At 47.1% G+C, this 25747-nt stretch overlaps 1 protein-coding gene across 1 annotated transcript in view; it reads left to right on the top strand.

Annotated features, from left to right (window-relative positions):
- The window catches only part of LOC124031397 (plexin-A2-like), a 70919-nt gene that overhangs the window by 35420 nt on the left and 9752 nt on the right, over nucleotides 1-25747 (top strand). The window contains exons 6-26 of the mRNA XM_046342584.1: nucleotides 2592-2715; nucleotides 2864-3017; nucleotides 3202-3298; nucleotides 5965-6079; nucleotides 6249-6449; nucleotides 7070-7166; nucleotides 7500-7699; nucleotides 8441-8592; nucleotides 15027-15144; nucleotides 15286-15422; nucleotides 18720-18887; nucleotides 19685-19778; nucleotides 19937-20176; nucleotides 20293-20436; nucleotides 20996-21230; nucleotides 21407-21549; nucleotides 21693-21961; nucleotides 23447-23513; nucleotides 23733-23879; nucleotides 24712-24871; nucleotides 25014-25117. Coding sequence (XP_046198540.1) covers nucleotides 2592-2715; nucleotides 2864-3017; nucleotides 3202-3298; nucleotides 5965-6079; nucleotides 6249-6449; nucleotides 7070-7166; nucleotides 7500-7699; nucleotides 8441-8592; nucleotides 15027-15144; nucleotides 15286-15422; nucleotides 18720-18887; nucleotides 19685-19778; nucleotides 19937-20176; nucleotides 20293-20436; nucleotides 20996-21230; nucleotides 21407-21549; nucleotides 21693-21961; nucleotides 23447-23513; nucleotides 23733-23879; nucleotides 24712-24871; nucleotides 25014-25117 — 3166 coding nt within the window. The remainder of the gene's footprint in view (nucleotides 1-2591; nucleotides 2716-2863; nucleotides 3018-3201; nucleotides 3299-5964; nucleotides 6080-6248; nucleotides 6450-7069; nucleotides 7167-7499; nucleotides 7700-8440; nucleotides 8593-15026; nucleotides 15145-15285; nucleotides 15423-18719; nucleotides 18888-19684; nucleotides 19779-19936; nucleotides 20177-20292; nucleotides 20437-20995; nucleotides 21231-21406; nucleotides 21550-21692; nucleotides 21962-23446; nucleotides 23514-23732; nucleotides 23880-24711; nucleotides 24872-25013; nucleotides 25118-25747) is intronic.

The following is a 25747-nucleotide window of genomic DNA, read 5'->3' on the forward strand; positions in this document are numbered from 1 at the left end:
TAGTGATACATTTATTACATCCAATTTTTAATTAATAAAGTGGCTAGAGATTTGAGTAAGTATGTTGACAGCAGCCACTCAATGTTAATGAAGGCTGTTTAACAGTGATGGCCTTGAGATAGAAGCTGTTTTTCAGTCTCTGGGTCCCAGCTTCGATGCACCTGTACTGACCTCGACTTCTGGAAGATAGCGGGGTGAACTGGCATTGGCTTGGGTGGTTGTTGTCCTTGATGATCTTTTTGGCCTTTCTGTGACATCGGGTGCTGTAGGTGTCCTGGAGGGCAGGTAGTTTTCCCCCGGTGATGCGTTGTGCAGATCACACTACCCTCTGGAGAGCCTTGTGGTTGAAGGCAGTTGTCATACCAGGCGGTGATACAGCCCAACAGGATGCTCTCAATTGTGTATCTGTAAATTTTTGTGAGGGTTTTGTTGATGTTGAGTGTGAGGTTATTTTCCTGACACCACACTCCAAGGGCCCTCACCTCCTCCCTGTAGGCCGTCTCATCGTTGTTAGTAATCAAGCCTACCACTGTAGTGTCGTCTGCAAACTTGATGATTGAGTTGGAGGCGCGCATGGCCACGCAGTCATTGGGTGAACAGGGAGTACAGGAGAGGGCTGAGAACGCACCCTTGTGGGGCCCCAGTGTTGAGGATCAGCAGGTTGGAGATCTTGTTTCCTACCCTCACCACCTGGGGGTGGTCCGTCAGAAAGTCCAGGACCCAGTTGCACAGGGCGGAGTCGAGACCCAGGGTCTTGAGCTTAATGACGAGTTTGGAGGGTGCAATGGTGTTAAATGCTGAGCTGTAATCGATGAACAGCATTCTTACATAAGTATTCCTCTTGCCCAGATGGGTTAGGGCAGTGTGCAGTGGGATTGCGATTGCGTCATCTGTGGACCAATTGGAGCGGTAAGCAAATTGGAGACGGTCTAGGGTGTCAGGTAGGGTGGAGGTGATAAGATCCTTGACGAGTCTCTCAAAGCACTTCATGATGACGGAAGTGAGTGCTACGGGGCGATAGTCATTTAGCTCAGTTACCTTAGCTTTCTTGGGAACAGGAACAATGGTGTGCCTTTTGAAGCATGTGGGAACAGCAGACTGGGATAGGGATTGATTGAGAGAAGCTGATGAGCTCAGGGAAGCTCATCTGCGTGTTCATCGTCCTCACCAGGGTCTTGACCTGACTGACTGCAGTTCGGCATCATAACCTACTTCAGTGGCCAAATGCCCACCTTCGATGGCCACTGGCACGCTGTAGAAGTGTGCTCTTCACAGATGTCCCAGTTCTTCCATGGCCTGCATATTCACCAGACATGTCACCCATTGAGCATGTTTGTTATCCTCTGGATTGATGTGTACGACAGCATGTTCCAGTTCCTGCCAATATCCAGCAACTTCCCACAGCCATTGAAGAGGAGTGGGACAACATTCCACAGGCTACAATCAATAGCCTGATCAACTCTATGCGAAGGAGATGTGTCACGCTGCATGTGTCACGCTGCATGAGGCATTTAGTGGTCACACTAGATACTGAATGGTTTTCTGATCCACGCCCTTATATATATTTTTTAAGGTATCTTTAATCCCACACATGTGAAATCCATAGATTAGGCCCTCATTTATTTATTTCAATTGACTGATTTCCTTACATACTCTATAACTCCGTAAAATGTTGCATTTATATTTTTGTTTTGGTACTTTATTCGTCATTTGTTTACTTTAGTGCAGTTTCCACTCCCAGTATTATACCTGTATGCATGCTACTTCCATGAGCTACTATTCACTATATAGCTTATACTGCCTGAATTAAATACTCAACTTGTCTCTCAAGAGTAAAACAGGGAGTTAGAAAATGCAACATGCAATCACTGTATATGCCCACCCAAAGCATGTGGAGGTAAACCCCATGTGACCTACAGAAGAGTGTGTGTGGTGGGTTAATGTCTAAGGGGCTAGGACAGGAGAACAAACAGCTCTATCAGACATGACATGGAGGGGGAGATGAGATAAAAGGGAATGAAAGGGCGTCTGGGATGAAATGGCTGTCCAGAGGCACTTCAATTAATGAGAGGCCAAGAAGTTAGTGTCTATTCTCCCTGTGGGTACAGGCTGTATCAAGGAGACGGTAGGAACAACAACCATCCATTCTGCCTTCATTGCCTTGTAATTACAGTTGAGGCCTCTGTGCACTTTGAAGGCTCTCATGAGATGTCACCCTCGACAACATCTGAGAGTTCATTAAGCACCGTCTCATCCCGCAGTGGGCATTACAAATGTAAAAGAGAGACACGCTCTATTGTCAAATCCTCGTCAAGAGGAAGCGTGATCGCTGAGAGATGCAACCTTGAGATCCTCTGTGTGCATTTTCTAAATCTCCACGTCCCAAGCTATCACAATTTCTCATTTAAAGAGACTGATTATATAACCCCAACATAAAACACAATTTATCCCATCTTACAACAATCCAGAACAATCCAATCACACTGATATGGGCTCACTTTCCTTAGTTGACCTCAATTGCTTTGACATTGCAGCAATGTTGTTAAGATGTCCCTTAACATTTTGAATAATGTCCTGGTTCCCATCCATAGGTGTGCCAGAAGAGACCGGTGTCAGAGAGCAGAGGAGCCTTTCCGGTTCACCACTGATATCGAACGTTGTGTGAAAATTATCGCTCACCCAGACAGCATCGCCGTGTCAGCACACAGTGTTCCCGTGAGTCAAATCTTAACCATTCGTTCTTTACTTCTGATCAAACTGATTCTTACATGTTTTGAGTCAATGGTGGCGATGTGGTCCTGAGCTTTTCATGACAGACCAGACAGTTCCAAACCAGCTATCCCTCTCTCCTCCTCCGCTATAGCTCCTATTGGAGGTGAGCAACGTGCCTGACCTCTCAGCTGGGATCAGCTGTGCCTTTGGAGAGCAGGCGGAGATGGAGGGTCATGTCAACGGCAACAGAGTCATGTGTCTGTCCCCGTCTGGCAAGGAGGTCCCACACATACCTGAAGGACAAGGTGAGAAAAGATATAGCTCCAGTATAGAACCTATTTCTCTGTGTTCCTCAGTGATACAGATGTGACCTCTTTTTCAGAGGACCAACAGCCTGAATAAAGTTATGCACTGTATAACCAAAAACCTGGAAATCCATAAATATACTCAAAATCAGATGTATCCTTACCCCCCCCCCCCATCTATCAGACTGGTTGAGTGTGGAGCTGCGTCTGAACTCTAAGGAGACAGGTCAAATGCTGGGCAGTACAGAGGTCAAGTTCTATAACTGCAGCATGCATCACACGTGAGTACAACACCCCCCGGGCCACACATGATCTGATCCATTCAATAGATAGTAGAGTACAACCTCATTAAGGGCATTGATGTACGCAACCCCACTTAAGTACAGGCAGGTAGGTAACCTCTAAATTCAGGTCAACCTTAGGCAACCTTTGGTCAATACTGAGTTAGGTAAATCAGCTTTAAGTTTTCTTGATCCTTATTTGTGGAACAAAAACTGGATCTAACCAGAATAGAAAGAGCAGTGGGAGGACCCTGGCAGCATCATTAAATAGCATCCCCACTCCTCTTTCTATTCTGGTTAGAGACAGTTTGCGCTGTTCTGTGAAGGGAGTAGTACACATCATTGTACGAGATCTTCAGTTTCTTGACAATGTCTTGCATGGAATAGCCTTCATTTCTGAGAACAAGAATAGACTGACGAGTTTCAGAAGAAAGTTATTTGTTCCTGGCCATTTTGAGCCTGTAATCAAACCCGCAAATGCTGATGCTCTAGATACTCAACTAGTCGAAAGAAAGGCCAGTTTTATTGCTTATTTAATCAGGACAACAGTTTTCAGCTGTGCTAACATAATTGCAAAATGGTTTTCTAATGATCAATTAGCCTTTTAAAATGACAATCTTGGATTAACTAACATAACTTGCCATTGGAACACAGGAGTGATGATTGCTGATAATGGGCCTCTGGACGCCTATGTAGTTATTCCATACAAAATCAGCCATTTCCAGCTACAATTTCTAAGTGACTCCAAACTTTTGAACAGTAGAGTATATACAAAAGTATATGGACATCCCTTCAAATGAGTAGATTCGGCTATCTCAGCCACACCCGTTGCTGACAGGTGTATCAAATACAGCACACCGCCATGCAATCTCCATAGACAAACATTGACAGTAGGATGGCCTTAATGAAGAGCTCAGTGGCTTTCAATGTGGTATCGTCATAGGATGCCACCTTTCCAACAAGTCAGTCTGCCAAATTTCTGCCCTGCTAGAGCTGCCCCAATCAACTGTAAGTGCTGTTAACGTGAAGTGGAAACATCTAGGAAACACAACGGCTCAGCCGCGAAGTGGTAGGCCACACAAGCTCACAGAACGGAACCACTGAGTGCAGAGGCATCTGTCCTTGGTTGCAACACTCACTACTGAGTTCCAAACCTCCTCTGGAAGCAACGTCAGTACAAGAACTGTTCGTCGGGAGCTTCATTAAATGGGTTTCCATGCCCGAGCAGCCGCACAGAAGCTTAAGATCACTATGCAAAATGTCAAGCGTCGGCTGGAGCAGTGTAAAGCTCGCCACCATTGGACTCTGGAGCAGTGACAACTCGTTCTCAGGAGTGATGAATCACACTTCACCATCTGGCAATCCGACGGACTAATCTGGGTTTGGTGGATGCCAGGGGAATGCTACCTGCCTCAATGCATAGTGCGAGGAGGAATAATGATCTGGGGCTGTATTTCATTGTTCAGGCAGGGGCCTTAGTTCCAGTGAAGGGAAATATTAACACTACAGCGTACAATGACGTTCTAGAGGACTCTGTGCTCCCAACTTTGTGGCAACAGTTTGGCGAAGGCCCTATCCTGTTTCAGCATGGTCCTTCTGTAGCTCAGTTGGTAGAGCATGGTGCTTGTAACGCCAGGGTAGTGGGTTCGATCCCCGGGACCACCCATACGTAGAATGTATGCACACATGACTGTAAGTCGCTTTGGATAAAAGCGTCTGCTAAATGGCATATATTATTATTATATTATTATATTATTCAGCATGACAATGGCCCTGTGCACAAAGGGAGGTCCATACAGAAATGGTTTGTCGAGATCGGTGTGGAAGAACTTGGCTGCCCTGCACAGAGCCCTGACCTCAACTCCATCGAAGACATTTGGAATTAATTGGAACGCCGACTGAGAGCCAGGCTTAATCACCCAACATCAGTGCCCGACCTCACTAATGCTCTTGTAGCTGAATGGAAGCAAGTCCCCGCAGCAATGTTCCAACATCTAGTGGAAAGCCTTCCCAGAAGAGTGGAGGCTGTTATACCACCAAAGGAGGGACCAACTCCATATTAATGCCCATGATTTTGGAATGAGATGTTCAATGAGCAGGTGTCCACATACTTCTGGTGAAGTAGTGTAGCTCTCTTGCAGGTACATTCAGGTCAACTTGAACATATTACTATAATATAAATGCAGTACAAAGCCTCATCACATCCAATTCATCAGAATGCAGTGTCCATTAGCAGCTAGCGACCCTCTCTGGTCTATAGTGTGATTAATATGTCAGTCTAAACAGCCTCCCCCTTCTCTCCCCTCCCTTTTTGCCTCACACAGCACAGCAGCATCACATCAGCCTCCGTGATTAATTATCCTGTGTTTGAAACGGCCCGGCAGGCCAGTTCTATTAGTACAGAGCTGTTACAGAACATACTGACTTACTGTTGCTCGTGGCCTTTCTGAAACACTGCTGTATTAACATTATGCGCTAGTGGTACAATGTTGAGGAAACTAACTATGCTCTCTTCATGCACTGCATCTTGGATGGATCATTAAGAGACATACTAAGATCGTGTGTTTGGCCACCGAGTCTGGAAGCATTTGGATGTCCGTTGGCTGGTTGGTCATATGATGTCTGTAACGTGTCCATCTGTCCCTCCCTCTGTCTTTGCCCTGCAGGTGTCTGTCCTGTGTGAACAGTACCTTCCACTGCCACTGGTGTAAATACCGCAACCTGTGTACTCACAACCCCTCCAGCTGCTCCTTTCAGGAGGGCCGGGTCAATGCCTCAGAGGTAGCTGCATGGCTATGGATTAACAAACACTAGATTAACAATTTTGTCTCTATAATACACATTAACACATGTTTACATTAACCAGTGTTGAATCTTTCTTTATAATTGAATGGACCTTGATAGAAGCTTTTTGATGTCTGACCTTTGACTCCTGGCGTACGTTCTACAGGACTGCCCCCAGCTGCTGCACTCTGGAGAGATCCTGATCCCAGCAGGGGAGGTGAGACCCATCACCTTGAGGGCCCGGAACCTACCCCAACCCCAGTCTGGCCAGCGGGGTTACGAGTGTGTGCTCCACGTCCAGGGAAACAACCACCGCGTCACCGCCCTGCGCTTTAACAGCTCCAGTGTGCAGTGTCAGAACAGCTCGGTACGCACTGTGTGACCCTCTCTAACACACCCGCTGGGACCAGCCTCAACCTGGCTGTGCATTATCCAGGACCATTATCTCTAGTGTAGTGAATTACATCTGAGGTAGTCTCTGAGCGTAATCTGAATCTGATCTCATCCCACTGAAATGATCTGTCATGCGGTGTCTCGATAAAATAAGAAGTAGGTTGTCTGCAGTGGAAGGACTAAAACAGACATCTAAATTATGTCTGAAACCTAACATGTCCGTGTCATTCAAACATACATCTAGGTCCTTGTAATATGGACATAATAGGTTCCCTTGAGACTCAAGTTTCAGTGGAGTCCAACTTCTCAGATAGTTGAGTGAGGAAGAGTGGCAGACATAGCTACACAGACTACATGACATTTTAATGTATCTATACCTCACTCTCCTCTCTCACGTCCAATGAACAGCCTCTCTAGTCCCCGCAGAGGCCTGTCCCAATATGGGCAAGTCCCAGGGGATAGGAGCAGATAGTGATCATAGAAATGACAGGTGGTTAAAAGCCGCATCTCTCTCTCTCTCTCTCTCTCTCTCTCTCTCTCTCTCTCTCTCTCTCTCTCTCTCTCTCTCTCTCTCTCTCTCTCTCTCTCTCTCAGTACATCTATGAGGGTGTAAAGATCAGTGACCTGGCGGTGGACCTTTCTATCGTTTGGAACGGCAATTTCATCATCGACAATCCCGAGAAGATTAAAGGTGCCTGTGCCATCCATCATTGCCTGCAATTGCTGAGGAGTGGAAAACAGTCACTCTGTTGGGATGAATGGGGTCTAGCCCACGTCAAAGCTTTCCCTCTGCCTTCAGATAAAGTTCACATGGCTCTCACGCTCTACTGTGTTATTATTAAGGCCAATCATTTGTGCTGTGAGAGTGAAGGGTGAACTTTTGTGTTTACCATTTTTGGTTTCTAACTGTTAGAACTCTTTCCATTATGTATTTGGTTGTAGAATAGTGCCATCCAATATCTAAATACTGTGAAATATACACACACTGAATATAATTCAAATGCGGTCCTCCTCTATCCCACAGTGCACCTGTATAAGTGTGGTGCCCAGCGGGACAGTTGTGGCATGTGTCTGAGGGCCGAGAGGAAGTTCCAGTGTGGCTGGTGCAGTGGAGAAGGCCGTTGCACCATGAAGCAGCACTGTTCACCCATCAGCCCCTACGCCAGCCGCTGGCTCAACCTGTCCGGCAGGAATGTCAGGTGTACCAACCCACGCATCACTGAGGTTAGTTAATCAGTGAGACCCTTACCTTTTCCTGCAAACCTCTACTTTAACCTTCATCATTATCCATCATAGGACCTTAGTAATAAGAGGTCTTCTCAGAAATAACCAGTAAAAACACTGGGATCAGTCCTTAGACATGAGCATCATATCCTCCTTCAAATCAGTAAAACACAATTAAGGAAGGACTATACGAGACACAGCGAGTGCCACATAGAGTACAACATTATCTCTGCAACCAAATGAATGCAGCCATGAGCCGTGCACTATGCAGCCTATTTTATGAGTCTTTTTGGCCCTAACTCCTTCTTTATTACAAGAGACATAGTGGGTCAGACAGACATATAACTAATGCTCCCACTTCAAAGAGCCGCAAGCCTTTGAAGTCCCTGTCACATTATTAGTGTTTCAGTGGCAGTCTGGGAGGGAATTGATTCAGACCCGGACTGCTACTGCCTGCTGCTGGGAACAGGGATAGAGCTGCACTACAGACCTGAGGGGTGTTTGTGTGGTCAAGCCATTTTAAGGAGAGCTTCTGAGTAATTATCTTTGTACATAGTGATGCAGTGCTGCTAGAGGGCCTACGCATGGAATATTACTTAAAGGCTCTATTTGAACCGCATGATTTCTGATTGATATGTTTTCTACCTATTATTTTATCCTCTCACTTTCAAACACTAATATACAGTGTTCTGAAGTGCTCTAAGTCTCGCACTTCTCCATGCCACTGTCTCCTCCCTGTAGGTGAGCCCAGTGGCAGGGCCTCCAGAGGGGGGGACACTGGTCACCATACAGGGAATGAACCTGGGCCTGTCCTTCTCAGAACTGTTGGGGAACGTGGAGGTGGCAGGGGTACATTGCACTCCACAGGAAGAGGGCTACATCACTGCAGAACAGTAAGAACCAACACGCACAGAAGCACCCAGACACACATGCATGCACAAACTCAGGCACTTACACGCAAAGACACACACACACGCACACACAAAGATTACAACCAATGATAGAGATAGAGATAAACAGTTTGCAGCAGGCTTGCTTTACTGTACTGAGGAGTGGAGAGCAGAGCTGTTTTGTGTGTCTTCGTGAGGCTGACGGCACCCCTGTAATTGAAATGCGCTGCATGTCACTGACTGCAGGGACAATCTGTTAGCCATGGGTTTCTCTCACAGCCATGTCATTCAATTGGTCCATGGCTGAGGGCACCTTATTTATATCCTTGTATAAAGAAACATGCCAGCAGAAAATTGGAAAACTCGCCTGACATAGCAGAGGGGGGCGAGAAGAGGATTCATTGGGTCCTGTTATTGTCAGGTGAAAGGTTAATCCCTAAGACATTTCTGGGACTACTCATTTAGGCCCCACACAGTGCTTTAAAGCATGGCATTACAACCATTATTTTTTACTGTAGGTCAGTTTTATAATGACTTATTCATTGCATACTTTATCTTATTGACCTGACACGCTAACACATTTATGGAGAACACACTGTTGCCATGGTGCCCGAGTTAATGGTGGGTGGTAGAGATGGGGTGTAGTTTAACATTGCTATTCTATTGGTGCTATTGGTTTTCCATTAGGAAGAACGGTGGCCTTCCATATTGACCTACCACTACTTTGAAAGTCTGCCACAATCACATTGAATTGTTATGCAGGTGAATGAGGACCCAAAAGCGACTTGGCGAAAACAGAGTCTTTAATCCAGTTTAAGGAAATAGCAATACTCCTAGACAAATCGGAGCGGTAAATAAAGCATAAAAACAATTTCACTCGTAATCACGAGAACTGACTGGAGACTCGATAATAAACTGCAGGTTGCCTCGGGAAGGCACTTGACCGTAGCAGACTCAGACACCTGCTCACCACGCAGCATCTGAGGGAAACACGACACGACAGGGCGATACAAAGACACAGCACAGTGAACAATATACAAGGATCCGACAGGGCAGAAACGGAAAACAAGGGGAGAAATAGGGACTCTAATCAGGGGAAAAGATAGGGAACAGGTGTGGGAAGACTAAATGATTGATTAGGGGAATAGGAACAGCTGGGAGCAGGAACGGAACGATAGAGAGAAGAGAGAGGGGAGGGAGAGAGAAAAAGGGGAACGAACCTAAAAAGACCAGCAGGGAGAAAACGAACAGAAGGAAAAGCAAAATGACAAGACAATATAAGACAAAACATGACAGTACCCCCCACTCACCGAGCGCCTCCTGGCGCACTCGAGGAGGAATCCTGGCGGCAACGGAGGAAATCATCAATCAGTGAACGGTCCAGCACGTCCCGAGACGGAACCCAACTCCTCTCCTCAGGACCGTAACCCTCCCAATCCACTAAGTATTGGTGACCCCGTCCCCGAGAACGCATGTCCATGATCCTACGTACCTTGTAAATAGGTGCGCTCTCAACAAGGACGGGAGGGGGGAGGGAAGACGAACGGGGGTGCGAAGAAAGGGCTTGACACAGGAGACATGGAAGACAGGATGGACGCGACGAAGATGTCGCGGAAGAAGCAGTCGCACAGCGACAGGATTGACGACCTGGGAGACACGGAACGGACCAATGAACCGCGGAGTCAACTTACGAGAAGCTGTCGTAAGAGGAAGGTTGCGAGTGGAAAGCCACACTCTCTGGCCGCAACAATACCTTGGACTCTTAATCCTACGTTTATTGGCGGCTCTCACAGTCTGTGCCCTGTAACGGCAAAGTGCAGACCTCACCCTCCTCCAGGTGCGCTCACAACGTTGGACAAACGCTTGAGCGGAGGGAACGCTGGACTCTGCAAGCTGGGATGAGAACAGAGGAGGCTGGTAACCCAGACTACTCTGAAACGGAGATAACCCGGTAGCAGACGAAGGAAGCGAGTTGTGAGCGTATTCTGCCCAGGGGAGCTGTTCTGCCCAAGACGCAGGGTTTCTGAAAGAAAGGCTGCGTAGTATGCGACCAATCGTCTGATTGGCCCTCTCTGCTTGACCGTTAGACTGGGGATGAAACCCGGAAGAGAGACTGACGGACGCACCAATCAAACGACAGAACTCCCTCCAAAACTGTGACGTGAATTGCGGACCTCTGTCTGAAACGGCGTCTAACGGGAGGCCATGAATTCTGAACACATTCTCGATGATGATTTGTGCCGTCTCCTTAGCGGAAGGAAGTTTAGCGAGAGGAATGAAATGTGCCGCCTTAGAGAACCTATCGACAACCGTAAGAATCACCGTCTTCCCCGCAGACAAAGGCAGACTGGTAATGAAGTCTAGGGTGATGTGAGACCATGGTCGAGAAGGAATGGGGAGCGGTCTGAGACGACCGGCAGGAGGAGAGTTACCTGACTTAGTCTGCGCGCAGTCCGAACAAGCAGCCACGAAACGGCGCGTGTCACGCTCCTGAGTCGGCCACCAAAAGCGCTGGCGAATAGAAGCAAGAGTTCCTCGAACACCGGGATGACCAGCTAACTTGGCAGAGTGAGCCCACTGAAGAACAGCCAGACGAGTGGAAACAGGAACGAAAAGAAGGTTACTAGGACAAGCGCGCGGCGACGCAGTGTGCGTGAGTGCTTGCTTAACCTGTCTTTCAATTCCCCAGACTGTCAACCCGACAACACGCCCATAAGGAAGAATCCCCTCGGGATCAGTAGAAGCCACAGAAGAACTAAAAAGATGGGATAAGGCATCAGGCTTGGTGTTCTTGCTACCCGGACGGTAAGAAATCACAAACTCGAAACGAGCGAAAAATAACGCCCAACGAGCTTGACGAGCATTAAGTCGTTTGGCAGAACGGATGTACTCAAGGTTCTTATGGTCTGTCCAAACGACAAAAGGAACGGTCGCCCCCTCCAACCACTGTCGCCATTCGCCTAGGGCTAAGCGGATGGCGAGCAGTTCGCGGTTACCCACATCATAGTTGCGTTCAGATGGCGACAGGCGATGAGAAAAATAAGCGCAAGGATGAACCTTATCGTCAGACTGGAAGCGCTGGGATAGAATGGCTCCCACGCCTACCTCTGAAGCGTCAACCTCGACAATGAATTGTCTAGTGACGTCAGGAGTAACGAGGATAGGAGCGGACGTAAACGTTCTTTTAGAAGATCAAAAGCTCCCTGGGCGGAACCGGACCACTTAAAACACGTCTTGACAGAAGTAAGAGCTGTGAGAGGGGCAGTAACTTGACCGAAATTACGAATGAAACGCCGATAGAAATTAGCGAAACCTAGAAAGCGCTGCAACTCGACACGTGACCTTGGAACGGGCCACTCACTGACAGCTTGGACCTTAGCGGAATCCATCTGAATGCCTTCAGCGGAAATAACGGAACCAAGAAAAGTAACGGAGGAGACATGAAAAGAGCACTTCTCAGCCTTCACGTAGAGACAATTCTCTAAAAGGCGCTGGAGAACACGTCGAACGTGCTGAACATGAATCTCGAGTGACGGTGAAAAAATCAGGATATCGTCAAGGTAGACAAAAACAAAGATGTTCAGCATGTCTCCCAGAACATCATTAACTAATGCCTGAAAAACAGCTGGCGCATTGGCGAGACCAAACGGCAGAACCCGGTACTCAAAATGCCCTAACGGAGTGTTAAACGCCGTTTTCCACTCGTCCCCCTCTCTGATGCGCACGAGATGGTAAGCGTTACGAAGGTCCAACTTAGTAAAGCACCTGGCTCCCTGCAGAATCTCGAAGGCTGATGACATAAGGGGAAGCGGATAACGATTCTTAACCGTTATGTCATTCAGCCCTCGATAATCCACGCAGGGCGCAGAGTACCGTCCTTTTTCTTAACAAAAAAACCCCCCGCCCCGGCCGGAGAGGAAGAAGGCACTATGGTACCGGCGTCAAGAGACACAGACAAATAATCCTCGAGAGCCTTACGTTCGGGAGCCGACAGAGAGTATAGTCTACCCCGAGGAGGAGTGGTCCCCGGAAGGAGATCAATACTACAATCATATGACCGGTGAGGAGGAAGGGAGTTGGCTCGGGACCGACTGAAGACCGTGCGCAGATCATGATATTCCTCCGGCACTCCTGTCAAATCACCAGGTTCCTCCTGAGAAGTGGGGACAGAAGAAATGGGAGGGATGGCAGACATTAAACACTTCACATGACAAGAAACGTTCCAGGATAGGATAGAATTACTAGACCAATTAATAGAAGGATTATGACATACTAGCCAGGGATGACCCAAAACAACAGGTGTAAAAGGTGAACGAAAAATCAAAAAAGAAATAGTCTCACTGTGGTTACCAGATACTGTGAGGGTTAAAGGTAGTGTCTCAAATCTGATACTGGGAAGATGACTACCATCTAAGGCGAACATGGGCGTAGGCTTGTCTAACTGTCTGAAAGGAATGTCATGTTTCCGAGCCCATGCTTCGTCCATGAAACAACCCTCAGCCCCAGAGTCTATGAAGGCACTGCATGTAGCACCCGAACCGGTCCAGCGTAGATGGACCGACATAGTAGTACAGGATCTAGATGGAGAGACCTGAGTAGTAGCGCTCACCAGTAGCCCTCCGCTTACTGATGAGCTCTGGCTTTTACTGGACATGAATTGACAAAATGTCCATCAAATCCGCAATAGAGGCACAGGCGGTTGGTGATCCTCCGTTCCCTCTCCTTAGTCGAGATGCGAATACCTCCCAGCTGCATGGGCTCAGTCTCTGAGCCAGAGGAGGGAGATGGTTGCGATGCGGAGCAGGGAAACACCGTTGACGCGAGCTCTCTTCCACGAGCTTGGTGACGAAGATCTACCCGTCGTTCTATGCGGATGGCGAGAGCAATCAAAGAGTCCACACTGGAAGGAACCTCCCGGGAGAGAATCTCATCTTTGACCACTGCGTGGAGTCCCTCCAGAAAACGAGCGAGCAGCGCCGGCTCGTTCCAGTCACTAGAGGCAGCAAGAGTGCGAAACTCTATAGAGTAATCCGTTATGGATCGATCACCTTGGCATAGGGAAGCCAGGGCCCTAGAAGCCTCCCTACCAAAAACTGAACGGTCAAAAACCCGAATCATCTCCTCTTTAAAGTTCTGGTAATTGTTTGAACAATCAGCCCTTGCCTCCCAGATAGCTGTGCCCCACTCTCGAGCCCGGCCAGTAAGGAGTGAAATGACGTAAGCAACCCGAGCTCTCTCTCTAGAGTATGTGTTTGGTTGGAGAGAGAACACAATATCACACTGGGTGAGAAAGGAGCGGCACTCCTTGGGCTGCCCGGAGTAGCAAGGTGGGTTATTAACCCTAGGTTCCGGAGGCTCGGCAGACCAGGAAGTAACAGGTGGCACGAGACGAAGACTCTGGAACTGTCCAGAGAGGTCGGAAACCTGAGCGGCCAGGTTCTCCATGGCATGACGAGCAGCAGACAATTCCTGCTCGTGTCTGCCGAGCATGGCTCCTTGGATCTCGACGGCAGTGTTACGAGCGTCTGTAGTCGCTGGGTCCATTCTTTGGTCGGATCCTTCTGTTATGCAGGTGAATGAGGACCCAAAAGCGACTTGGCGAAAACAGAGTCTTTAATCCAGTTTAAGGAAATAGCAATACTCCTAGACAAATCGGAGCAGTAAATAAAGCATAAAAACAATTTCACTCGTAATCACGAGAACTGACTGGAGACTCGATAATAAACTGCAGGTTGCCTCGGGAAGGCACTTGACCGTAGCAGACTCAGACACCTGCTCACCACGCAGCATCTGAGGGAAACACGACACGACAGGGCGATACAAAGACACAGCACGGTGAACAATATACAAGGATCCGACAGGGCAGAAACGGAAAACAAGGGGAGAAATAGGGACTCTAATCAGGGGAAAAGATAGGGAACAGGTGTGGGAAGACTAAATGATTGATTAGGGGAATAGGAACAGCTGGGAGCAGGAACGGAACGATAGAGAGAAGAGAGAGAGGGAGGGAGAGAGAAAAAGGGGAACGAACCTAAAAAGACCAGCAGGGGGAAAACGAACAGAAGGAAAAGCAAAATGACAAGACAATATAAGACAAAACATGACATGAATGGAGAGACCAACATAAAATAGCACTTTGTGTTCACTTGAAAAACGTGTACAGCAAAGTTCCCTCTCCCTCAATTAAATTTGCTTTATTGGCATGACGTAACAATGTACATATTGCCAAAGCTTATTAATATCGAAATTGTCAACGGGACAACATTGAAAACAATAACCAAGTGTCAGAATAACCATACATTCAACAATAACAATAAGCATACAGTAGTCTCTCTCTCTCTCCCTCTCTCTCTCTCTCTCTCTCTCTCTCTCTCTCTCTCTCTCTCTCTCTCTCTCTCTCTCTCTCTCTCTCTCTCTGTGTGTCTGTGACTTGATAGGATTGTGTGTGAGATGGACTCTACGTCTCAGGGCAGGGCACCTGGTCCAGTCCAGCTGTGTGTTGGTGAATGTAGACCAGAACTACAAACTCAGTCCTCCCAGCTCTACTCCTTTGTGGTATGATATGCATACATAGTACACATCTCTCTACTGCAGTATTATTGCTCTGGAACAGTTTGTTCTCATAGACTATCATATGAGTCATCGACAACAGAGTTGACAAAGTAACATGCCATGTGGAAAATGCTCTTTTCCCAGACCTCTAACCTGGTGGGACTGACCCCTGGCCGAGGGCCTGAGTCTGGCGGAACTAAGGTCACCATCGTGGGGGAGAACCTTGGTGCTGGTAGCAGAGCGAATGTTACCTTTGGAAACCAGACCTGTGAGCTGTACAGGTGAGTGCAGAGGAGAAGGCCAAAAGAGAATCCTCTACGGAAGCTCCTACAAAGATCCTTATATAAAAGTGGGGACTTGATGAAAGTGCCTACTCTTATTTTGTCGGGACCAATTTTAAAAGGTCCTGTGCAGTTAAATATGTGATTTTCCTGGGTTTTATGTAAAGCACAGAATCATCTAGAATGTCATTGTATGCTGTAGCGTTAACAGTTCCCTTCGCTGGAACTAAGGGGCCTAGTCCGAACCATGAAAAACAGCCACAGACCATTATTCCTCCTCCACCAAACTTTACAGTGGACACTATGCAAGTAGTGATCTCCTGGCGTCCGCCAAACCCAGATTCTTCTGTTGAACTATTTCAACGCATTTCCACTGCTCCAGAGTCCAATGGCGACAAGCTTTACACCACTCCAACCAACACTTGACATTTGGCATGGTGATCTTAGGCTTCTGTGCAGCTGCTCGGCCATGGAAACTGATTTCATAAAGCTCCCGACGAACAGTTCTTATGTTGAAGTTGCTTTCAGAAGCAGTTTGGAACTCGGTAGTGAGTGTTGCAAACGAGGACAGACGTTTTTTACTCACTACGCGCTTCAGCAATCGGGGGTCCCGTTCTGTGAGCTTGTGTGGCCTACCACTTTGCGGCTGAGCCGTTGTTGCTCCTAGACGTTTCCACCTCACAATAAAAGCACTTACATTTGACCAGGGCTTAAATTTCACAAACTGATATGTTGGAAAGGTGGCATCTTATGACGGTGCCACATTGAAAGTCAGAGGATGCCATAGTCTTCAGTAAGGCCATTCTACTGCCAATATTTGTCTGTGGAGATTGCATGGCTGTGTGCTCGATTTTATACACCTGTCAGCAACGGGTGTGGCTGAAATAGCCGAATCCTCTCATTTGCATATATACTTTTGTATATACAGTGTGCTTTTGTATATACAGTGTATTCTTCCACACTATGAGGTTGGATTAATTATGATAATGCTATTTTAGTGTAAGAGCTGTTTGAAAAGACTCCCTGAAATTGGTGGGATGGAGTTTTGGCCTGCCTGGTAACAGCACCAGTCATTAATTTAGTAAGTAGACCAAGAAAATGAATAAGAAATGATTTATTGGGAAATTGCTAAGAAGCCATTTATGTTTATTTTTGACCATTTTAATTTAAAACAATCCCAGAAGGTACTTAATTGTTACCCAGAGTTGCTATTTGAGAATGAGAGAAAAAAGACTGTTTTGGACCTTTAAAGATCAAAAAGGCCTCGTTGTGAGAGTCAGTAGGGTGAAGAAGAGGAACCATTAGCTATAAATCCTCTAATTACCACTTTTCCTCTGTAACGTGTCTCTACTGAGGAAGAGGCAGACAGTAATGCTCGCTCGCCCTGCATGGTAATGTGCATAACTCACTGTAGTAGAGTTAAGATTCCCATGCGGTAAAGAGTAGGCACAGACAGAATCAAAGGAATTGAACCTTGTTGGTATTCCCTGTTGGTATTCCTTGTTGGTATTCCCTGTTGGTATTCCCTGTTGGTATTCCCTGTTGGTTTTCCCTGTTGGTATTCCCTGTTGGTATTCCCTGTTGGTATTCCCTGTTGGTTTTCCCTGTTGGTATTCCCTGTTGGTTTTCCCCGTTGGTATTCCCTGTTGGTATTCCCTGTTGGTATTCCCTGTTGGTATTCCCTGTTGGTTTTCCCTGTTAGTATTCCCTGTTGGTATTCCCTGTTGGTATTCCCTGTTGGGAATACCTATGTGAGAATGCTGTTCATCGACTACAGCTCGGCATTCAACACCATAGTACCCTCCAAGCTCGTCATCAAGCTCGAGACCCTGGGTCTCGACCCCGCCCTGTGCAACTGGGTACTGGACTTCCTGACGGGCCGCCCCCAGGTGGTGAGGGTAGGCAACAACATCTCCTCCCCGCTGATCCTCAACACGGGGGCCCCACAAGGGTGCGTTCTGAGCCCTCTCCTGTACTCCCTGTTCACCCACGACTGCGTGGCCACGCACGCCTCCAACTCAATCATCAAGTTTGCGGACGACAGTGGTAGGCTTGATTACCAACAACGACGAGACGGCCTACAGGGAGGAGGTGAGGGCCCTCGGAGTGTGGTGTCAGGAAAATAACCTCACACTCAACGTCAACAAAACTAAGGAGATGATTGTGGACTTCAGGAAACAGCAGAGGGAACACCCCCCTATCCACATCGATGGAACAGTAGTGGAGAGGGTAGCTAGTTTTAAGTTCCTCGGCATACACATCACAGACAAACTGAATTGGTCCACTCACACTGACAGCGTCGCGAAGAAGGCGCAGCAGCGCCTATTCAACCTCAGGAGGCTGAAGAAATTCGGCTTGTCACCAAAAGCACTCACAAACTTCTACAGATGCACAATCGAGAGCATCCTGGCGGGCTGTATCACCGCCTGGTACGGCAACTGCTCCGCCCTCAACCGTAAGGCTCTCCAGAGGGTAGTGAGGACTGCACAACGCATCACCGGGGGCAAACTACCTGCCCTCCAGGACACCTACACCACCCGTTGTTACAGGAAGGCCATAAAGATCATCAAGGACATCAACCACCCGAACCACTGCCTGTTCACCCCGCTATCATCCAGAAGGCGAGGTCAGTACAGGTGCATCAAAGCTGGGACCGAGAGACTGAAAAACAGCTTCTATCTCAAGGCCATCAGACTGTTAAACAGCCACCACTAACATTGAGTGGCTGCTGCCAACACACTGTCATTGACACTGACCCAACTCCAGCCATTTTAATAATGGGAATTGATGGGAAATGATGTAAATATATCACTAGCCACTTTAAACAATGCTACCTTATATAATGTTACTTACCCTACATTATTCATCTCATATGCATATGTATATACTGTACTCTACATCATCGACTGCATCCTTATGTAACACATGTATCACTAGCCACTTTAACTATGCCACTTTGTTTACTTTGTCTACACACTCATCTCATATGTATATACTGTACTCGATACCATCTACTGTATGCTGCTCTGTACCATCACTCATTCATATATCCTTATGTACATGTTCCTTATCCCCTTACACTGTGTATAAGACAGTAGTTTTGGAATTGTTAGTTAGATTACTTGATGATTCTCACTGCATTGTCGGAACTAGAAGCACAAGCATTTCGCTACACTCGCATTTAACCTCTGCTAACCATGTGTATGTGACAAATACAATTTGATTTGATTTTTTGGTATTCCCTGATGGTTTTCCCTGTTGGTATTCCCTGTTGGTTTTCCCTGTTGGTTTTCGCAGACGGACCATGTCGGAGATCGTGTGTTTCTCGGCACCCTCTGTGACTGGTGCTGGCCTGGTGCAGGTCAGCCTCATTGTGGATCTGGCCAAGGTGCCAGGAAACCTGAGCTTTGAGTACATTGAGGATCCCACAGTCCAGCGCATCGAGCCAGAGTGGAGCATCACTAGGTACAGTAACCCCCCCCCAGCATAGAATAAACTGATATTTTAATAAACTATTGATGTTTTTCCCCCATTTGGTTCAGCTGTATATTACTGAGGGATAAGGTGAGTGAAGATGCAAGGCACCACAGCAACCTGCTCTGCTGGCCTTCCTGTCAAAGATTATGCATGATAGTTGGTGCAGTGCGGGGTGTGACTCGAGGACACAGAAACAGCCAGCCAGGGAGAAGTTGTGCAGTGAAGTGGCTAGTGGCTTTCTACTAAGTCAACTGACAGAGGATTTCACAGACTTATAATTAAAGTCCCATCGTCTCATCATCTGTGTGCAGTCACACCATGTGGCTACCAACGCTTAGGTATCCTTTGAAGTGTGGGAATGACTGGATCCATCTCAAGCTAACTAGACAGATGTTCCACTTTTCCATTTAGTTTCTCTCTTCTCTTCAGATCGGTCTCATTTTATTCTGAGCTCTACCTGTAGACCAAGTGATAACAGGGTTAGTTTGTTTGTGTTAATACATATAACACAATCAGGTAGCATTCAGGAAATGCCAGTCTTGGATACCTGATAGATGAATAAACAGGAAGCCAGCTAGCAGAACCGTTCCACTTGGCTCTAACTGGCCAGAACAGTTCAATGTTTTCCTGGTACCAAATATGCATTTATGCTGAAAAAGTACAATTCAATACAAATCAGGTGATTTTGATGACGACAGGAAGAGGAAACTGCCGTTTATCTCCCGGATCACCTATTCAGTGGCCAATATGGAGGTGTAAAATGGTGTATGTGTTGTGTTTTCTAGTGGACACACTACCCTGATGGTGACTGGGACCAACCTAGATGTGGTGCAGGAGCCGAGGGTCAGGGTCAAGTATGCCGGTCACGAGTCTGTCAACGTGAGTCTGTCCACTGATAACATATTACTGTATCTCTTTCCCCTGTCCTGTATATCGTCTAGTCCTGAGAAATGGTGGCCAATTCTAATTGTCATTTCAAAAGTGTTGACAATGATTTCTTTGTTCTTGTCTGTCTCTGTCCTTGGATCTCTCCCCAGGTGTGTAAGGTGCTCAACACCACCACGATAAGCTGCTTTGCTCCCTCCCTGAAGGCAGAGTACACACCGGAGCAGGAGTCAGTGAAACACGTGGAGGAGTTTGGTTTTGTCTTCAACAACGTGCAGGCCCTGCTCACCTACAACAGCACCAGTTTCATCTACTACCCCAACCCTTACCTAGAGCCCCTCAGCTTGTCTGGGGTGCTAGAGCAGAAACCTGGCTCTCCCATCATACTCAAGGTGGGACCACCCAGCCCAACCTAAAGCAGCCCATAACTCTGTAGCAGTACTGTCATAAGATGAGGAGTTCTATCTACTGACCTGACGGATGTGGGGTTTCCCTCTCTGTGTTGCAGGGGCGTAACCTGGTGCCCTCGGCATCTGGAGGGGCCAGGTTGAACTACACAGTGCTGATCGGGGACACACCCTGTTCCCTCACCGTCTCTGACACACAGCTCCTCTGTGAGCCACCCAACCTCACAGGCCGGCACAAAGTCCTGGTCAGTTTGTCTGTCGAAGTCCAGTTCTAGATAAACTATTAAAGGCCCAAAGCAGACGTTTTTGTATCAAATAATATCTGTGTAACAATTAAGGAAGAATTTTGATAAGACAGTCTGCGAGTGGTCTGAATGGGGAGGGGAAAACTGAAAACTATCTGTTAATGGTAGACAGGTTGGTTTGGAACTCTCTTTATTATCGGTCTATTAACTTATTTGCCACTTGGTGATGTCCCCAAGCAAGCCAAAACTCCACCCATGCAAAACCTGCTGATTAGAAGTTCTTGAGTACATTGTATTTTCAACCAACTGGATGGAAATAACACTGATGAAATTATTTCCGATTTTTACACTGTTCTTTTCATTAGCTGGTATACAATATGATACAAAACACCGGAAAAGTGAATTTTGACTGCACTTGGACTTTAAGTCAAATGCAGCTTGGCCAAGGTCAAACAAACATTTAAAAAGGAAAGTATTGATCAGTATAGTTTACCTATGTGTTACATTTTGCATGAGGGCCTATGTACATGTGTGTTTATGGTTTATTGTCTATGTACAGGTCCAGGTGGGTGGTCTCCACCTCTCTCTTGGTGCAGTCCACATCCGCTCAGACAGCCTGCTCACCCTCCCCGCCATCTTCAGCATCACGGCTGGAGGAGGCCTGCTGCTCATCATCGTCTTCATCGTCCTATTGGCCTACAGACGCAAGTCGCACGAGAATGACCTCACTCTCAAACGCCTGCAGATGCAGATGGACAACCTGGAGTCGCGAGTGGCTTTGGAGTGCAAGGAAGGTGAATCTGACCAGCACATGTTATCAGACAATCTCAACTACCCATACAAGAGAACAATCTAATCCAATCATGCTCTCTCTCTCTCTCTCTCTCTCTCTCTCTCTCTCTCTCTCTCTCTCTCTCTCTCTCTCTCTCTCTCTCTCTCTCTCTCTCTCTCTCTCTGTAATTGCGCCTAGCTTTCGCTGAGCTGCAGACTGACATCAACGAGCTGACCAGTGACCTGGACAGGGCTGGGATCCCCCACCTGGACTACCGCACCTATACCATGAGGGTCCTCTTCCCTGGCTTCGATGACCATCCTGTACTCAGGGAGCTGGAGGTAACCAACCATTACAAACCTGGCAACACCTGACCACTTGCCATCTACTGTATCTGTACATTATTTGTAGAATCAGATGATATACCCCATGCAAGATCCCCCTACTCTCTGAGGGTTCTGTGTGTGTCTCTGTGTGTGTGTAGGTGTCTGGGAGCGGGCAGCAGGGTGTGGAGAAGGCTCTGAAGCAGTTTGCCCAGCTGGTGAATAACAAAGTGTTCCTGCTGACATTTATCCGTACTCTGGAGCTCCAGCGCTCCTTCTCCATGCGTGACCGCGGCTACGTGGCCTCGCTCATCATGACCGCGCTGCAGGGCCGCCTGGAGTACGCCACAGACGTGCTCAAACACCTCCTCTCTGACCTCATCGAGCGCAACCTGGAGAGCAAGAACCACCCTAAACTACTGCTGCGCAGGTACAGACAGAGAACGCTTGTTTCCTGTTTTGCTGAATGCTGAAAACCTCATATCACACAGAATAACTGTCAGAGAGGGAGAGGGAGAGAGAGAGAGAGAGAGAGAGAGAGAGAGAGAGAGAGAGAGAGAGAGAGAGAGAGAGAGAGAGAGAGAGAGAGAGAGAGAGAGCGGAGACCACAGTGTGCCATCACAGCAGCGATTTGTGACCTGTTGCCGCAAGAAAAGGGCAACCAGTGAAGAACCATCACCATTGTAAATACAACGCATATGTATGTATATTTATTTTCCCTTTTGTACTTTCACTATTTGCACATCGTTACAACACGTTATATAGACATAATATGACATTCGAAATGTCTTTGTTCTTTTGGAACTTCTGTAATGTTTACTGTTAATTTTGATTGTTTATTTCAATTTTGTTTATCATCTATTTCACTTGCTTTAGCAATGATAACATATGTTTCCCATTCCAATAAAGCCATTGAATTGAATTGAGAGAGAGAGACAGAGAGAGAGAGAACGCGAGGGTAGACAGCCATTGTCAGTCTGACTTATACTCTATGTGCCATTCATGAAACATTCAGCTGAAGCTCATATTTCCTCCCCTCCACCTCACTTTATTCTGCACAGCACATTGTTTTCCCAGGACTGGGAGAAGCCTGTTAAATCTTTCATAGGAGGCACTCAATCTGAGACACACTCTTTCAATATAAGGATGTGTTAACATGGGAGCCAGCAAGGCTGACCTTGTTAGCCCAAACAGTCTGCAGTCACAAAAACAATCCCAAAGATAATGGAATGCAGGCAATGGGAAAGAAGTGATAGCCAGCTATATGTACAAGAAAGAGCATTGAGCAGGAGCTAGGAGCTAGGAGCTAGGAGCTAGGAGCTAGGAGCTAGAAGCTAGGAGCTAGGAGCTAGGAGCTAGGAGCTAGGAGCTAGGAGCTAGAAGCAGAGCTGCCATGTCTATCGGCACCATCTTTCCAGAAGGGAAGAGATGAGCAAGTTAGGAGGCTGCAATGGAGCTATACTGTAGTATTACCTCTAAGGGGAGGCGAAAGGTTCATATTTAACATCTAGATCTTTGAATGTTTTATCAGATAGAACATACAAGTATGTTTTAGTGTATCTATTGATACATAATAAATCACAATCTTGCCCACATAGCATTTGATGATGCGATGAGCACTGCTGACACAGTGAAAGGAGAGAAAGTGGTCAGATAGTAGCTTTTGCACAATTATGTCATGACCCAAATAGGTTCCATTCTATAGCAGCAGCACTCAGGTTCCGGTGTTAGTCCTCTGAGACCATGCAGAGCAGGATATTACTTTTACATAAACTAACTCGCCATGTCGTTTTTTTACACACCACTGGGTTGTCTACCGTCCCTCTTAAGCATTCGCTCTACCTAAATGGTCAGACCACTCTACGTTACGACATCTCCCGCTTTTAAAATGTATCCGTCCGTTCCTTTCTTGCAGAACCGAGTCAGTTGCAGAGAAGATGCTGACTAATTGGTTTGCCTTCCTACTTCACAAATTCCTTAAGGTAATATCAATGACTTGGAACCTCATCACTGCAGATGTCACCACGATATATCACTCCAATCCTCGAATGATTGTTATTGATGATACACCAGATGGATTTCTATGTGCGTTGGGGAAACACGTGTGTGATATGGACGTGTTTTATGAACAATGTACATCTCCTCTCCTTTGCTCTCTCAATCCTCTCCCCTCGCACACGTCCTTTCCTTCCTGGACAAAGGAGTGTGCAGGTGAGCCTCTCTTCATGCTCTACTGTGCCATCAAGCAGCAGATGGAGAAGGGACCTATCGACTGCATCACCGGGGAGGCGCGCTACTCCCTCAGTGAAGACAAACTCATCCGCCAGCAGATTGACTACAAGACCCTGGTGAGTCACCAAACCATACAACAATATGTCTTAGATGTCGGATTCTATTAAAACCACTTGGAGTATTTTCTTAATCATAGTTGCCACCATAAAAGTGAGGTGCTTGCTTACACCACAGTTGGTAGGGGACATGCTGTGCAGCGCCTCTGTAAATATTAACTCGTGGTGCCCTTATGTCAAAGCTCTGAATAGGAGATAATTAATTGGCTACTGTAGATAATACGATCTAGAAGAAAAAGAAACGCACACCTATTAAGACGGGTGCTGGCTAGCGGAGTAGAAAACTTGAAAATAAAAGGGAGCCGCACACTCTAGGAGCTCAGATGCAAAACTGTAATTACCAACGTTTCGACAGCCAAGCTGTCTTCATCAGGGTATGTTGATAATACAACAGTAAAGAGCCAAAAGGATGATACAAATCATGTTTGAAATGCTGTTCAGTGACACAATCAGCTAAGAGTTAAACCTGATGATGTAATCAAGGCTTGGCCCCAGGGAGAACTTGTCCGTAGCTAAAGCAGAAGTTGGATGCAGCAACAGTGTGGCTCATCCCCCAGAGGCATTAGCCTGAGAGCAGCCCAGTTACAAGACGACACGTCTCTGGTCACCCTGTGGGAGAGGTTGTGTCTCATTATCCATTTAATGCCCCACTAGAGCTGGCAACCCGACATTCAGCTGAAAGTGTGAAATTACATTTCTGGCCAAAGCTGTGAGAGAGATGGCACACAAGGAGAGGAGAACCTTTTCCATGCAGCCAGGAGGCCGATTTAAAGAGAGGGACAGTGAATACTAATAACAGCATTCTCTCTCTCTCTCTCTGGTCCCTCCTCAGACTCTGAGCTGTGTGAACCCGGACAACGAGAACAGCCCTGAGTTCCCCGTTAAGGTGCTCAACTGTGACACCATCACCCAGGTGAAGGAGAAGATTCTGGATGCTGTCTGTAGGAACATGCACTTCTCCCAGAGGCCTCGGGCTGTGGACATGGACCTGGGTGAGACAGACTGGCTCCAGTCAGAATGAATGGATGACATACAATAACTAATACAGTGGTTATTCACTGTCTGCTTGTGTCTGACTTATTGAACCTTGAAAAGGGACTCATAGATGCACACCTGGGTTTTTCCCCCCACCAGAATGGCGCCAGGGGAGGACGGCACGTGTGGTCCTGCAGGATGAAGACATCACCACTAAGATTGAAGGAGACTGGAAGAGACTAAACACCCTCATGCACTATCAGGTCAAACCACTCAATCCCCATCACACAGTTCACTAACACAGTTCACAGCCTCTGTACATTCTGTTGTCCACAATGCTGCCTCTGGCCATAGTAAACCAAACTAATCCACCTCTCTCATCTCCTGTATGAGTCAGCTGCCTCCTGCTACGAGTAGATCATGAGGGGTGTTCATGTTAAACAGCTTTAAAAAGAGCACTAGTGTAAACACATTAAAGTCCATCTCACTCTGCACTCACAAATGCTCAGACTATGGGGTGTAAAACATGTTTGCATTAAGCCAAGAGATAAAGACATCCAACTTTAGCTGCCACACCAGGAGGGAGGGTTTGAAAGAGATGAATGTGTTGATAAAATCTATCAAGGAAATGAACAATTTCCCTCGATTACATTTAGTCTCTCTGGGGGGGGGGAATGCTCCCCTCTGCTACGTACCTGGTTCTGTGACAGCCCGGCCTGTGGCTCCTGTAGAGCAGCAGCAGTGAATTCTACTCATGCTGGGAGCCTGCTTTACTGCAAAAGGCATGCACACCTCTCTGACCTTCTTCTCCCCTACCAGTGTTACCTCCAGTGTTGCGCAGAGCGTCTGGAACTCCCTCCCTCCAGCCATCTGTGACTCTGAGTTCCTCACTA

Source organism: Oncorhynchus gorbuscha, linkage group LG03, assembly GCF_021184085.1.
Source record: "Oncorhynchus gorbuscha isolate QuinsamMale2020 ecotype Even-year linkage group LG03, OgorEven_v1.0, whole genome shotgun sequence".
NCBI lineage: Eukaryota > Metazoa > Chordata > Actinopteri > Salmoniformes > Salmonidae > Oncorhynchus > Oncorhynchus gorbuscha.